This window comes from Bombus huntii, chromosome 1, assembly GCF_024542735.1.
Source record: "Bombus huntii isolate Logan2020A chromosome 1, iyBomHunt1.1, whole genome shotgun sequence".
Taxonomy (NCBI): Eukaryota; Metazoa; Arthropoda; class Insecta; order Hymenoptera; family Apidae; genus Bombus; species Bombus huntii.
The window spans coordinates 13,350,328-13,364,036 of record NC_066238.1 but is presented as its reverse complement, the minus strand read 5'-3'; the positions used below and the strand labels follow the sequence as shown (position 1 = coordinate 13,364,036).

Sequence of the window (13,709 nt, the reverse complement as noted above, 5' to 3'; positions counted from 1 at the left end):
AAAGGAACTATAGAATATTTTCTAGTAACATTCGTATCTAATATCTTTATAACCTATGGAATACAAATGTTAAGTGCTTTTACAAACTGCCTAAAAGTCTATAAGATAAAAAGTGTCACTTTACAGTGTACGATAATCTGTTAATCTTTATCTTTTTCTGAATGCATTCATCATTAATTTATAAATTTACTATTATGATATAAATAGTTGTTTACATATGTAGTGTAAGACATAAATCATTAGTTTAAAATCATATTTAGAAAAAGTAATAAAATATGAAGTATATACATTTTTTATTTACGTATTTGTTTTAAAATAGATGACTAGTACAGAAGAAAAGAAAATAGAATTCAAAAAGAAATCAAGGAAACCGATAAGGAAACGACAGGTTTCATCAGATGAAGATGACAATGAAAATGAAGAAGCCTCTGTTAGGTAAATGACAAATCCAAACACATTAAATGTAGTAGATTATACACTTTAGTAATAAATATAATATCTATTTAGGGAAAAAGTTGAAGAGATGAAAACTATACAAAAACTTCGTGAAAGACCAAAAGGTATAAATGTTGTTGGATTAGCCCTTGGAGAAAATGTAACACCTGATGTAATGACGGTAAACAATAATGAAATTAATAAATAAAATATAATAACTTCTTTCCTTCTGAAAGATTCTTCTTTCTTCAGTCTGACCCTTTTAATGTAAAAACTGGAGGAATGGTAAATATGACTGTATTAAAGAATACAAAATTGAAACAAAATGATGCATATGAAACTGGAATTGGCACACAATTTAATGCAGAGACTAATAAACGCGATGAAGATGAAGAAATGTAAATATTGCATTTATGATGTTAATATAATTCAATAAATACATAATTAATGACTTCTAATTTTTTTAGGGTAAAATATATTGAAGAAGAATTATCAAAGAGGAAAAGCAAAACTGAAGGTACAACTGAAAATGGATCAAATAACGACAAAGGTTCTTATTGTTCACCAGAAGAAGCAGCTTTGCAAGCAGTACCTGAACATTTAAGACAAAGCTCTGCACACAGAAGTGAAGAAATGCTTTCAAATCAAATGTTATCTGGTATTCCAGAAGTGGATCTTGGAATAGAGTATATGATTTTATAATATACACTTGATTCTTTTTAACACATTTCATATAAAAGAATGTTTTTCTCATTTATAAATTATACACCTTTTCAGAGCAAAGATTCGTAATATCGAAGCTACGGAAGAAGCTAAGTTAAAACTGCTTTGGGATAGGCACAGAAAGAAAGATGGACCCTCGCAATTTGTCCCAACAAATATGGCTGTGAATTTTGTACAACACAATAGATGTACACTATCTACTTCATCTTTTATTTTATCTAATTTATAAGTCAACTTCTATAGCATATAATAACTTTTATTTCTTTCTTATTTTTTTTAGTTAACATAGAAGATACAGATTTCCAGAAATCAAAACAAGATTCTGATGAGAGAAAAAAAGTTGCAGCACCCAGAGATGATTACAAGAGTAAAAGGAAAGATAATGGAGAAAAAGCAACTGATGATTATCATTATGAAAGATTCAAAAAACAATTTAGACGATTTTGAAATTATTTGTAAATAGAAATAAAGGATATAAGTTATATGTAATAAAAAATTTATTATTTATACATAATATGTATCGTTAAATTTATTGTTGTAAATTTTTTTATCTATATTATAAAAATTATCGAATTATCAACTCATTTGCATCATGACTCTACTTAAGTTAGTGTGTTCAGACAGCGTCGCCCAACTGACAGTTGGTCCATATCACGCGCAGCCGTATATCAGCAGTTTTATTATTTTCGTTAATTTCAACTTCTTGTGTATTTACAGTTACACCGCTCACGCTTGAAAAATTATGTACAATCGGCGTATGATTTTGGGGTTTCCATACAAATCTCTATCTACAAAACTACTGCGTTGATCAACTTCGCTGTGATCGCTTGACGAAATATGACGGATACGTCTTTGAGTATATCCTATTTCTATACTTGAATTCAAATCGTTAAAATAATCAGAATCCATTCGGGCAACTAAATTTTATTTTAAATTATAAAATTAGGTTATTTTTTAAATTTGGATTTATATTGACACTATTTACTCTTAACGGCAGTTAAAAAGATCTACACAATAATAACAAAAGTAAAATTTGTTAAGCTCAAATAGCTCAAATGCTCGTACATTAACAGCAAGATGCGAATAGTGTCATACGCGGAATATTTCAGGACCGGTGATAAAAGAAAGTCACGGCTCGCAGAATAGTCCGTGCTCAGTGATAGGAGACGATCGTCATGCGCGGAATATTCTGCTTACGGATGTAAATGGATTAATACTTTAAAATACAATACAGAACTTTATTAGGTATAAAAGCTTAATAGCGAGCGTGTAGCTGTGACGTGTATTGTAAACTCGGCATAAGCTCCAATACGATCTCACAGAATGACGACATCGTAGCGACGTCAATTGACTGTAGAGGGATTATATCGAAATTCAATCCCTTTAAACTTGCTGTACCTATTGTTTTTCTTTACACCCGCGACTATGAGTTGTGGATTCGTTACTTGTGGCCCAAACGAGGCTCTCGTAGTATCAGGTAATTATATCAACCGATTTCTATTGCAAATTATTCGGTTTCAGTACGTCTTATTAAGCCGACATGGGAGGAGCACTTTGTCAATTAACTGATTTGGAAAATTTAGTTCGTAATAAAGTAGAAAAATTAATTAAGTGGTATATAGATTCATTATTTTCCATTAATTCTGCCTGGTTGATTCTAAGTTATTTTACTATATGATTTAATTGTATATTTTCTCTTTAAATGTATTTTATTTTATACTATAATATAATAATACCAATATAAAAAGAAGATCATATAATACATTAAAATTTGTCTTCACTAATTTATTTTTAAGGATGTTGCTACAGCAAGCCTCTACTAGTACCTGGTGGTCGAGTATTTGTTTGGCCTATTGTCCAACAAGTACAAAAGTAAGTTGTTACACTTATTGAATAACGAAATTAAAGCTCAAAATTATATATAGTTGAATTTTGGTTTTTGTATTGTATATAAAGAAATGATGTAATAAATATTTGATAACAGTTCTATTGTAATTGAAATTTGTATTTTTTAGAATTTCATTGAATACTATGACTTTACAAGTAGAAAGTCCAACTGTGTATACATGTCAAGGTGTACCAATATCTGTAACAGGAATTGCACAGGTATTAATTTCTAATATAATTGAAATATTTACATATAAATGTCATAAATAAATGACTATTTATTTACCAAATGTTTATGTATTTGTTAAAAGGTCAAGATACAAGGCCAAAATGAGGAAATGTTATCCACAGCATGTGAACAGTTTCTTGGGAAAACTGAAGAAGAAATTCATAATATTGCACTTGTAACATTAGAAGGACATCAACGGGCCATAATGGGAAGCATGACTGTAGAGGTATAATACATACCATTACATTAAAATTTTTTAGTTAAGTTGTTAAATAAAAATAAATATTAATTCCATTTAATTTCTTTTATTTCTACGAAATAGGAAATATACAAGGATCGTAAAAAATTCAGCAAGGAGGTTTTTGAAGTAGCAAGCAGTGATCTAGTCAATATGGGCATTACTGTTGTGTCCTATACTTTAAAAGATATTCGAGATGAAGAAGTAAGTTAATTTTTTCTTCCTACTAAACAACATTTGATTCTTATTAACGAATTCAGGAACAACTTTTATGCAAAAATTACAAAACAATTGAATATTATAAAATGTATAAAGTCTTTTTGATATGAAAAGTCCCCCTTTAAGTGCAATTGTGCAATATTTATAAGTAATTTCTTATTAATATGAGTTAATGTAGTCCAATTCTTGTACATTGTAAATTGAATACATTTTTGTTTTGCTACTTGCAGGGGGCAAAGGTACGTTCAAATTTTGTTTTATCACTACATATAATGCTACTGCACTGCTGTTCAAAGAATATTAGTACAGATCATTAATATTCAAATAAGAGGGAACTAGAGCATATCTCAAGTGCTTGCTTCAGTGGTAGCACATATATTCTATACACATTTGCAAATTTCTGTGTTTCAAATATGTGTGATATTCTTATTGTATGCTGCCTTTAATTCAGGTTGAATTCAAAGTAATTGCTAAAATGAATGTTATTACATAAAATTCGTAATGAAAATACAATGTTATTAATCATATCATATTAAATGTTTATCGATCATTTATAGGGATACCTGAAAGCTCTTGGTATGGCAAGAACAGCTGAGGTGAAACGTGATGCGAGAATCGGTGAAGCAGAAGCTCGTAGAGATGCTCAAATTCGCGAAGCCATTGCTGAAGAACAAAGAATGGCTGCTCGTTTTCTTAATGATACCGAGATTGCTAAAGCGCAGCGTGATTTTGAATTAAAGAAAGCCGCATATGACGTTGAAGTGCAAACCAAAGTAGGTTTTCTTATCTTCGTTTTTCTTTTGTTCTTTCTTTTTATCTTTGTCATTGTTTCTATGAATAGCACATTGATTTATATCTTAATTATAGAAAGCAGAAGCAGAGATGGCATTTGAATTGCAAGCTGCAAAAACTAAGCAAAGGATTATGGAAGAACAAATGCAAATAAAAGTGGTTGAACGTGGACAAGAAATTGCAGTACAAGAACAAGAAATGATGAGACGCGAACGAGAATTGGATGCAACTGTACGACGCCCAGCTGATGCAGAAAAATATAGGTAAGTTGAGTGACTTTAGAAAATTGATAAATAAGTGTTAATAAATATTATATATTCACAGATTAGAAAAAATGGCTGAAGCTAATAAACTGCGTTTAGTAATGGAAGCTGAAGCCGAAGCAGAAGCCATCAAAATTCGTGGTGAAGCAGAAGCCTTTGCCATTGAAGCAAAGGCTAAAGCAGAAGCGGAACAAATGGCAAAGAAAGCAGCTGCATGGAATGAATACAAGAGTGCTGCTATGATAGACATGATGTTAGATACTCTTCCAAAGGTAATTGAAAAAGAATTTGTATCTTAATTTCAAAGATTTTTTTTAACTGAGTAATGTAAACGCCTCTTACACCTTATATTTCATAGGTTGCCGCTGAAGTTGCAGCACCTTTGTCACAAGCCAAAAAGATAACAATGGTTTCTAGTGGAAGTGGAACTATTGGAGCAGAAAAGCTAACTGAAGAAGTGTTTAATATAGTAACGCGTGTACCGGATTTGGTTAAAAATTTAACAGGCGTGGATATTGCAAAGGTATGCCTAATCATGGAAAATAATCGTATTTGAAATACACTGATAAAAGAAATCATAATTATAATTCTTTTTCAGTCTGTTCATGCGGCTTAATCGAATGGTATAAGAGTTTTTAATACTTCCTGACCACATTCATACTCGTATTATTAAGTATTAAACGAGTCTTTGATATACACGTTTATTTTAATATGCTGTTGCATATTAGAGCCAAATTATAAGTTTTAACTTTAGTGACATTTCGTTGGATAAAACGTTCGGTACTTTCACTGCCAGTTAATTGAAGATAACAAATCACTTTCTATTAATACCAATTGTGAATGAATATTTTACAAGGAAATATATTCAAAATGGTATACATTTTTAAAAATAGATTATAAATTGTGAATATATTCGCACAACATCCGTATCTCATTACTTGAACGATATACAATAGATAGCAATAAATGCCTAAGTTATACAGGCAGTGAATGTGTGTTTTATTTAATGGATATTGGAAACTCAATGGATAGTACAATTTTTATTTTTATTTGACGAAATAAGTTAAAGTTGTACCAAATTTCTATGTTTATTATATTTCTAATTAGTCTTTTATGCACTTAGGAGAGAAAAGAAGCAAATACAAATATATCTTTTCGAATTTCATATTGACCAAAGATGGTCCAGTTTTGTCCATACATATATAACTTTGCCACTATGTGCCAGAACATTCCTCTAAATATGCTATACATACCTTTCAGTAGTATTAATGTAATTAATGGGTATGAGCATTTTAGAACTGGAAGTGCTAATATTTAACACTTGTTCAATGTGGTTTGATGTTAAGTAACTATATCTAGTCCCTGAAATTTAAATATCTTTACTTAATGTTTAGTTATACTTCTTATTTTCCTTTAAAGATGCATTAATATATTTTGCGCCAATTTTAGCTAGAATTTACTGTGATCTAAAACTCTTTGTACGAAGAAGAATGATAGTCATATATAGTTCTTGAAACGTGTTTGAGAGCTTTGATGACAAAATTTGTATGACCAATTTAACGCCTTAAATTAATGAGAAGAAGATTCAATTTTATGTAAAGCGATTAAACGTTAAAACCAAATTTCCTGTGTATTAATTTGCCCATCCCATTGCTATAAGTCAAAAACAAAAACAAAAAACAATAGAAATTACAAACTAAACCATTGTAAAAAAGCTCATGACATATGTGGGTTAATATTTATTTATAATAGTTTCAATATAATGAAGATATGTTTTATGTCGAAATAAACATAAAATCATTTAATCTATGAAATTGTGTTACCATTATGATCCCTAATTTCAACTAATTTTATCTTTGTAAACTGAAATTTATCTCTAAAGACATGTCTTAAAAAATTTATAATATGGATGCATACAAGTCATTTATAATAGATTTTTTAGCTGGTGGGATATCTGCAGCTGTATCAAAAACTGCAGTAGCACCATTAGAAAGGGTAAAATTATTACTCCAAGTTCAACATACTTCAAAACAAATAAGACCAGAAGATCGGTACAAAGGTATGTTTCTCAATACAAAATAAAATAATATTTTTATGGTTTACCATAATTTTCATTTTATTAGGAATGATGGATGCATTTATACGTATACCGAAAGAAACTGGATTTCTTAGTTTTTGGAGAGGAAATTTAGCTAATGTAATTAGATATTTCCCAACTCAAGCTTTAAATTTTGCATTTAAAGACAAATTCAAAGCTATATTCTTGGAAGGCGTTCCAAAAGATGCATTTTGGAGACAGTTTGCTGGAAATTTGGCTTCTGGTGGAGCTGCTGGAGCAACATCTCTTTTATTTGTGTATCCACTTGATTTTGCACGTACAAGGTAATACATTTACCTTTATGTAGCTCTCGATAATGTAATAATGATATACTTTGCAGATTGGCTGCAGATATTGGACAAGGAGATAAAAGGGAATTCAAAGGTCTGGGTGACTGTATAGTAAAAATTTTCAAGACAGATGGCCTTATTGGTTTATATCGAGGGTTTAATGTAAGCGTTCAAGGAATTATTATTTATAGAGCTACTTATTTCGGTCTTTATGATACGACAAAAAACATGCTTCCTGATCCAAAAAATACTCCCCTACATATTACCTTTTTAATTGCGCAAGTAAGTCATTTTTTATTACTTTAAGATTATTTTCAAACTTTCAAATGTAATATTATTTACAGGTAGTAACAACAGTGGCTGGAGTTATGTCATACCCTTTTGATACAGTTAGAAGACGTATGATGATGCAATCAGGACGTAGTAAAAGAGAAATCATGTATAAAAATACATTAGATTGTTGGATCAAAACAGCCAAGGCAGAAGGTGTTGGTGCTTTTTTCAAAGGTTCACTGTCAAATATTCTGAGAGGTACTGGTGGAGCATTAGTTTTAACATTGTATGATACACTCAAAAACATTTTTGAAGATGTATTACGTGATAAAGACTCGTCTGCAGTGTCCAAATAATGTTAAATAATTTCATATTCAAATTTTGAATGATTGTGAATTGATCTAAACAAGTAAAATTGTATTGATTTTCTACAAATTGAGTATTACTCGTGCTATGGAAAGTAATGTACTAAAATTATTTATGTAACAATTCATGAATATCAGGCTGTAAAATAGTTCAATTTATTTTTAAATAAATATTTCATAAAAATATATATACACTTACCAATAGAAATAACACACTTTAATACTTTACTGTTTGATACACTACTCAAAGAATTTAGAAATCACTAGTTATGTATTTGACGTAATATCAATATAGCATCCATAATCAGATTTGTTAGCATTTACAAATATCTCAATTGTTTACTTTTATCATTTCATATAAGGAATTAAACATATTTATATGTAAGATACTCTGAAAAAATTACATATACAGAACTGTAAATGCCATCAAATAAATGTCACAGCCTTTGTATTGTTATTTATTATATTTAATTCCTTCTATAAACAGAATTGTACACTTTAATTAAGCATAGTATGCCGATCGTAAATGTTACGTCTCTGTTCACGAACTTGACGTTTCCATTTATCTTGTTGATGACCGACACGATTTAAAACATTACCTCTTTCGCCCATGGCATGAAATGTTCCAGGAGCTGTTGAGGAATCATCCTATTAAAACAAAGATGGTTTAAATAATCATAACATATCAAACTAAACATCTGATATTTTAGACTTTAATGTATATAATAAACCATATTAACTTACATCTTCATTATTGTGTTCATGATAGCCAATATTTGTTGAAGCTTTATGAATTCTTTTATTTAACAATGGATCCAGGCAAATCAAAAATAACATATAAATTACTAACAGAGATATAACCCAAATAACAAGTATCACTACTATCTGAAAAGACAAATTACTTTATAAACTTTCTACTAAATGAGAAATAGTAAAAAGACTTACTTTGATAATGGTAGTATTCCTGTTTTCATATTTACAATCACATCGTGAACAAAAAATTTCTTCTTTACCTTTCAACTGATCTCCCACTTTTGACAATACAACATTTTCACATTTACTGCAGATTAAAATTTACATGAAGTTACATAAAAATAACATTGATAACTTATGCATGTTACATATATGGGATTAAGCTTCTTAATTAAGTATTAGGAATTTCAATTACCATTCAGAAGGTGGAACATTTATAATATATGTTTTTCGTTCTGACGACGATTGTGTTGTATTTATAACGGATGGAAGACTAGGACAAATGCATTTGCACCGTTTATCATCATATTGCGCCTGTAATTCGTTTGTAGGGATTATGTATCATGACAATTAGATTTTGCTATTTTCTATGTTAATAACCTAACCTCAGATCCTGACAAACATATTAATACAATCGTAGTTACACCAAAAATGTGCTTCAACATTATATTTTTAAAACTTCTGTCTGGTACGCGTTCTTTTTTATTATTTCGATATATTTAATTTAGAAGCGCAAATGTCAAACAAAACAATTAATGCACTTCCATATTGCGTGAACATAGACGTAAACCGTCGAACGACACGGATATAACTGGTGAATACTTACATAGGTAGCATGTACATATACATGTATATGTAAGTAGTAAAGTAAGTATTAAGTACATATGTACACACAATCGATGAGTCGCATCACATTTCGATATGAAACGATATGACACGCATTTTATTTCAATTAATATTTTTTACATAGGGGCGTCCTGCCGCTGGCGCCAACTCCCAGAACTCACCAGTACCATGACATGGCAGGCACAAGCAGACGCTTGAACGGTGCCAAGAATAAACGCTTTTTCACAAAAACATTGCGCCTATCAACGACGTCCTTTGTTCTTCCTTCTTCTGCCTCGAAACTTGATATTCGCAACACATGCTTTTCCTTTTGTTATGAATAATCATTAAACAGCATAATTAATGTTATGATTTCTTTCGACATTATAAATTATTCTTTTGTACAAGACTAATTACTATAGTACTCGCGTACTATTTGCGAACTTCTATCACTAATCTTATTGGCATTTAATGAACTCGTTATAACAGCATTATCTATTTGTGCAGCGCGAAGCCTTGTTTGGTATTCCTCTTAGCACGCGGGAATCATCGTAAATCCTACACATGTATTGTAATATGTATAAAATGATAGACTGAAGATTAAAGTAAATTTTTTAATACATAAGATGATTTAATATATACTTTTAATATTACATTAATCAAATATAAAACAAAGTAAAAATTTGTCTTAAAATAACTTAATAATTGTTAAATTCAGTAATAATAAATCATTTTGTTCAAATTTGATATATGTACTTCATTTTACATGATTTATTACATTTTGGCTAAAATAAATCAACATTCTTAAATATAATACAATTAGCTTACATTAATTTTTCATTCATATACTCTGCTGTTTCATAATATCCGCATTGATTTTTTTTTATCTTAATGTTTACTTAATGTTTTGTTAATCTTAATGAAATAAGAACAATCTCTGTTGTATGTTCGCAATTTGCATACTATATGATGATTATACCGATACATTCACTCTTTACCGATTCATACAATTCACGCGAGATTCAGTTTTCAAAATGCAGGCTGGCATCGTTCAAAATGAATCTCTATATTCACATATTATAATCCATAAAATAATGTGAAATTATTGATCACAACTATATCATGAATAGACCTATATACGTATATACGTATATATTTATATATTTTTCTTTTTTATATATATATTTATGCACTAATATTACACATTGAGTAATGAAACGTACAAATGGACTGGGCAGTCTTAGACTTGCCGTTGCACATCTTATTCGTAAAATAGATCTTGCACCATTTATTATCACAATTATAAGAATGTTATTAATAAGATATAGTACGATGCAAGTTTTTTCCATTACGTTCACTTCCATTGATTGATAGTACTACTCTTCCCTCATATTCGTAAAGCGACTTTAATTAAATCAGGAGATTTTTTAGAAAATACACCAAGTATGGTACCTTGCAATTAAGATGCAGTGCAGCTACGTCTTTTACCGTCATTTTGTACCATCAAATACTTTAAGAGCTTTGCCAAGCTATGATTCCGATTAATATAGACAGCACGACTGCTCCAATAAGAACGAGTATGCATTTTTTCTTGCGCAGTTTATTTTTATACATAGTTGCTTGTCTTACATGTGAAGAAGCTTCGTGGACAGATACTTCTGTTCTTTCAACAGAAGCCTCTATAGAATCAATGACTTCTCTTTGATCATATACTAAAGCACCAAGATCTTTGAAAATTTGATTGATGTCACTAATATTATCCTGCAAAATAAATAAATCAATCATTATAGTATCGGCTCAGAAAATTCATAACATATCATTAAAGTAAAGAAATGTACCTCCAACTGTTTTATACTTGCTTCTTGTTCTTCCAACATTCGTAAGTTTTGTTCCTCTTTTAACTGCTGTTGCTGTATTTGCTTCTGAGTTCTGCTATCTTGTAACTCTATTAATGTCTCTTGTTTCTTCTCTCCAAATGGAGTAATACCTGCACTTGCTTTTGCTTTTCTAACCATTTCCTTCTCTTTAGAGGCTGCAAGCCTTTGCACTGCCTAAAAGAGTTAATTTATACATACTTATTCCTCGCGGTTGATCTTTGTGAGTCGTTCGGAGTTTATTGAATTTTGCGCGTGATATGCCGACTAATATAAAACGATTCGAAAGAACACTCCATGTTGGAGACTAAAAATCATGTATTTCAACAAACAACTATAACTGCTAACTAACTAAAGTGAGTAACTATGAATGATAATGAAGACTAACTAACGAAAGATTATGACTATGAGTATGAGTTGCTATGAGTAATAGATAAATGACCATCCGTCGTGTGTGATCCGTGACCGTCCGTAGTGTGATCTGTCCTTGAAGCAGGGGTGAAGGAGTTGGTGACCATTACATAGTGGCTTGGCAACAGGGTCATAGCACTAAGAAGTACCAAGAACCGTTATGCTCGGTAATGAGCATCTAAATCCTAGAAGACCCTTTGGGATATAATTGTATAATACTTTGCTATCTATCATGAAAACTATCATGACCGATTTCTAACAAACAAATTTTCACGAACGTGTGCCACTGCCACATGTGGTATGTGGGCTACAGCCACCCTGCTAAGGAAATTTGCTGAATAAAACAAATTAGAAATACATGATGCTTCGCTATATCATAATGTTTCTCTATTGTGTTTCCTAATAATGTAAATGAATATACACGGTAAAATAACAAAGTAAACATACTTGGAAAGAATTTAATGCACTTGTAAATTCATCTTGCAAACGTTCCCTTTGCATTTTACGCTGTCTCTGTTCACCAGGACTGGTAGATCCTGAATTATTAGCCAATATAGCCAAGTCTCTAAGATGCACACTAGTATCTTTTGCCAGCTGTTGTGTATAATGTTGTATTTGATGCCTAAAAAATACATTATATAAAATATGCATTCATAGAATGCAATTGATTAACACTTCTTGATAACAACTTACAATTGATTCCGTAGCTCTTGAGAGTCTGTAGAGCTACCCAATTGATTAACCATCTTTTGCATGGAAGATACTGTCAAACAGAAATCAAAATGAATATTAAATATATCTTTCAACAAAGAAAGTTCATATATTTACCATTTTGAGATATCTTCAAAATTGACGTTCCAATTGTCTGCGATAATCTGCCAAAATCTTGTTCCCTTGCGGGTCCACCATTGTGGTATGACGAAAAGCCAATATCCATGTTGACTTTTATATTACTTAAACAAGATTAGAAATATATTAAAATGCAATTGAAAAGTACTTGTAGAAAACATTATAGGTGCCAAGATTGAATAATTTTAATTTTGAATACTGTAATATAGAATTCAAGTGTACTTTTCCTTTCTAAATAGTTACTAATAATGCTAGAGGATGATGTCATAGTGCCGCCACTATAGAAGAAAATATAAGCGTCAATAAACATTAATTAATTGTTTTTTGGCTTTTGTTCATGCCACCTATGTAAGTGAATGGAACATTGAGTTTTCTTTACAATTAAGAGGTGGCACATACAGGGTTTTCTATGGATATACTTTTCTCTTTCATGAATTTGGACTACATCAATGCATAACTTATTTTTCTCTCTTGAAAAACTTGTTTCTTGGCACTTACAACGTTTTCTACAAGCAATCTTTAATTATTCTTTATGTGTGACAGTAACCTCCTTCTTAGAGGTTATATCCTCATTGATTAACGCATTAAGATAATCATTCGCAATAAAAAATCACTTTCGTAATTTACTCTAGAGGCACACAGGATTCGATTTGAAGGTAATATCCTTCGGGATAAAAAAGATTATGATTACTTATTCTCCTGTCCAGTTTTTCGGCGCGTGAATCAGAGAACTCCAAATTTTGTAGAAAATCACAGATGATACGATGACAGTTCAAACGTCAAAAATGGTAAAGAATTGTTATCTGTCTATCTTATTCCACTGTTGTCAACAAAATGACCAGCAAGTATGATCTGTTTTCAAGATGACTCATACGGTTACCATCGAAAAATTAACGATTTCTCTAATGAAAAGACTTCACACGCATCGACCTTTTTGTTGTTGCTCGAAATAAACCAAGTTCACTATGCGAAGCTCTAAAACTTCGAGTAAATCGATAAACCCTAAGCCAAGTCTGAATGAATATAGTCGTCAGTGTCACCATCTGTCACGGTGTACACGTAGTCCTGCACACGAATTGTATCGAGATAAATAAACGTCACTCCCGATCGAAAAAACAAGGCCATTACGTATGTGAAACCACCGTAGCCATTTGCTGAAAAATTGGCGAATTATTTTAATATATA

The 13,709-nt window shown here is 30.8% G+C and overlaps 5 protein-coding genes across 7 annotated transcripts; 3 read left to right on the top strand and 2 right to left on the bottom strand.

Moving 5' to 3' along the window:
* The first annotated feature begins 32 nt into the window (after positions 1-32).
* LOC126867682 (telomere length and silencing protein 1 homolog) lies at positions 33-1,672 on the top strand. Of its 2 annotated transcripts, none has more exons than XM_050622495.1 (7): positions 33-127; positions 320-435; positions 508-616; positions 688-833; positions 903-1,121; positions 1,213-1,346; positions 1,439-1,672. In XM_050622495.1, the coding sequence occupies exons 2-7, from the start codon at positions 320-322 to the stop codon at positions 1,603-1,605; spliced, it is 891 nt and encodes a 296-aa protein (XP_050478452.1). In that variant the 5' UTR covers positions 33-127; the 3' UTR covers positions 1,606-1,672. The 2 variants fall into 2 exon arrangements, with proteins under 2 accessions (XP_050478452.1, XP_050478443.1); XM_050622486.1 differs by having other exon boundaries at positions 38-224.
* A 118-nt stretch (positions 1,673-1,790) lies between these two features.
* LOC126867650 (flotillin-1) lies at positions 1,791-6,408 on the top strand. The gene is made up of 10 exons (XM_050622405.1): positions 1,791-2,635; positions 2,955-3,030; positions 3,174-3,264; positions 3,357-3,500; positions 3,597-3,716; positions 4,289-4,504; positions 4,599-4,786; positions 4,848-5,058; positions 5,145-5,309; positions 5,385-6,408. Exons 1-10 carry the CDS (start codon positions 2,584-2,586, stop codon positions 5,400-5,402), a joined length of 1,281 nt encoding a protein of 426 aa, XP_050478362.1. The 5' UTR covers positions 1,791-2,583; the 3' UTR covers positions 5,403-6,408.
* A 140-nt stretch (positions 6,409-6,548) lies between these two features.
* LOC126867671 (ADP,ATP carrier protein-like) lies at positions 6,549-7,862 on the top strand. Its single transcript, XM_050622479.1, has 4 exons — positions 6,549-6,845; positions 6,910-7,168; positions 7,225-7,456; positions 7,519-7,862. Exons 1-4 carry the CDS (start codon positions 6,692-6,694, stop codon positions 7,801-7,803), a joined length of 930 nt encoding a protein of 309 aa, XP_050478436.1. The 5' UTR covers positions 6,549-6,691; the 3' UTR covers positions 7,804-7,862.
* An 82-nt stretch (positions 7,863-7,944) lies between these two features.
* Positions 7,945-9,385, bottom strand: LOC126867717 (uncharacterized protein CG1161). The gene is made up of 5 exons (XM_050622548.1): positions 9,171-9,385; positions 8,981-9,099; positions 8,758-8,872; positions 8,557-8,697; positions 7,945-8,460 (listed from the first exon to the last, which is right to left on the bottom strand). Exons 1-5 carry the CDS (start codon positions 9,228-9,230, stop codon positions 8,311-8,313), a joined length of 585 nt encoding a protein of 194 aa, XP_050478505.1. The 5' UTR covers positions 9,231-9,385; the 3' UTR covers positions 7,945-8,310.
* Positions 9,386-9,990: 605 nt separating this feature from the next.
* On the bottom strand, positions 9,991-13,562 carry LOC126867692 (syntaxin-7). 2 transcript variants are annotated; one of them, XM_050622503.1, is made up of 6 exons: positions 13,216-13,562; positions 12,504-12,628; positions 12,369-12,438; positions 12,123-12,297; positions 11,229-11,441; positions 9,991-11,151 (listed from the first exon to the last, which is right to left on the bottom strand). In XM_050622503.1, exons 2-6 carry the CDS (start codon positions 12,610-12,612, stop codon positions 10,903-10,905), a joined length of 816 nt encoding a protein of 271 aa, XP_050478460.1. In that variant the 5' UTR covers positions 12,613-12,628; positions 13,216-13,562; the 3' UTR covers positions 9,991-10,902. The 2 variants fall into 2 exon arrangements, with proteins under 2 accessions (XP_050478460.1, XP_050478468.1); XM_050622511.1 differs by lacking the exon at positions 13,216-13,562 and adding an exon at positions 13,023-13,207.
* Between the last annotated feature and the right edge of the window lie 147 nt (positions 13,563-13,709).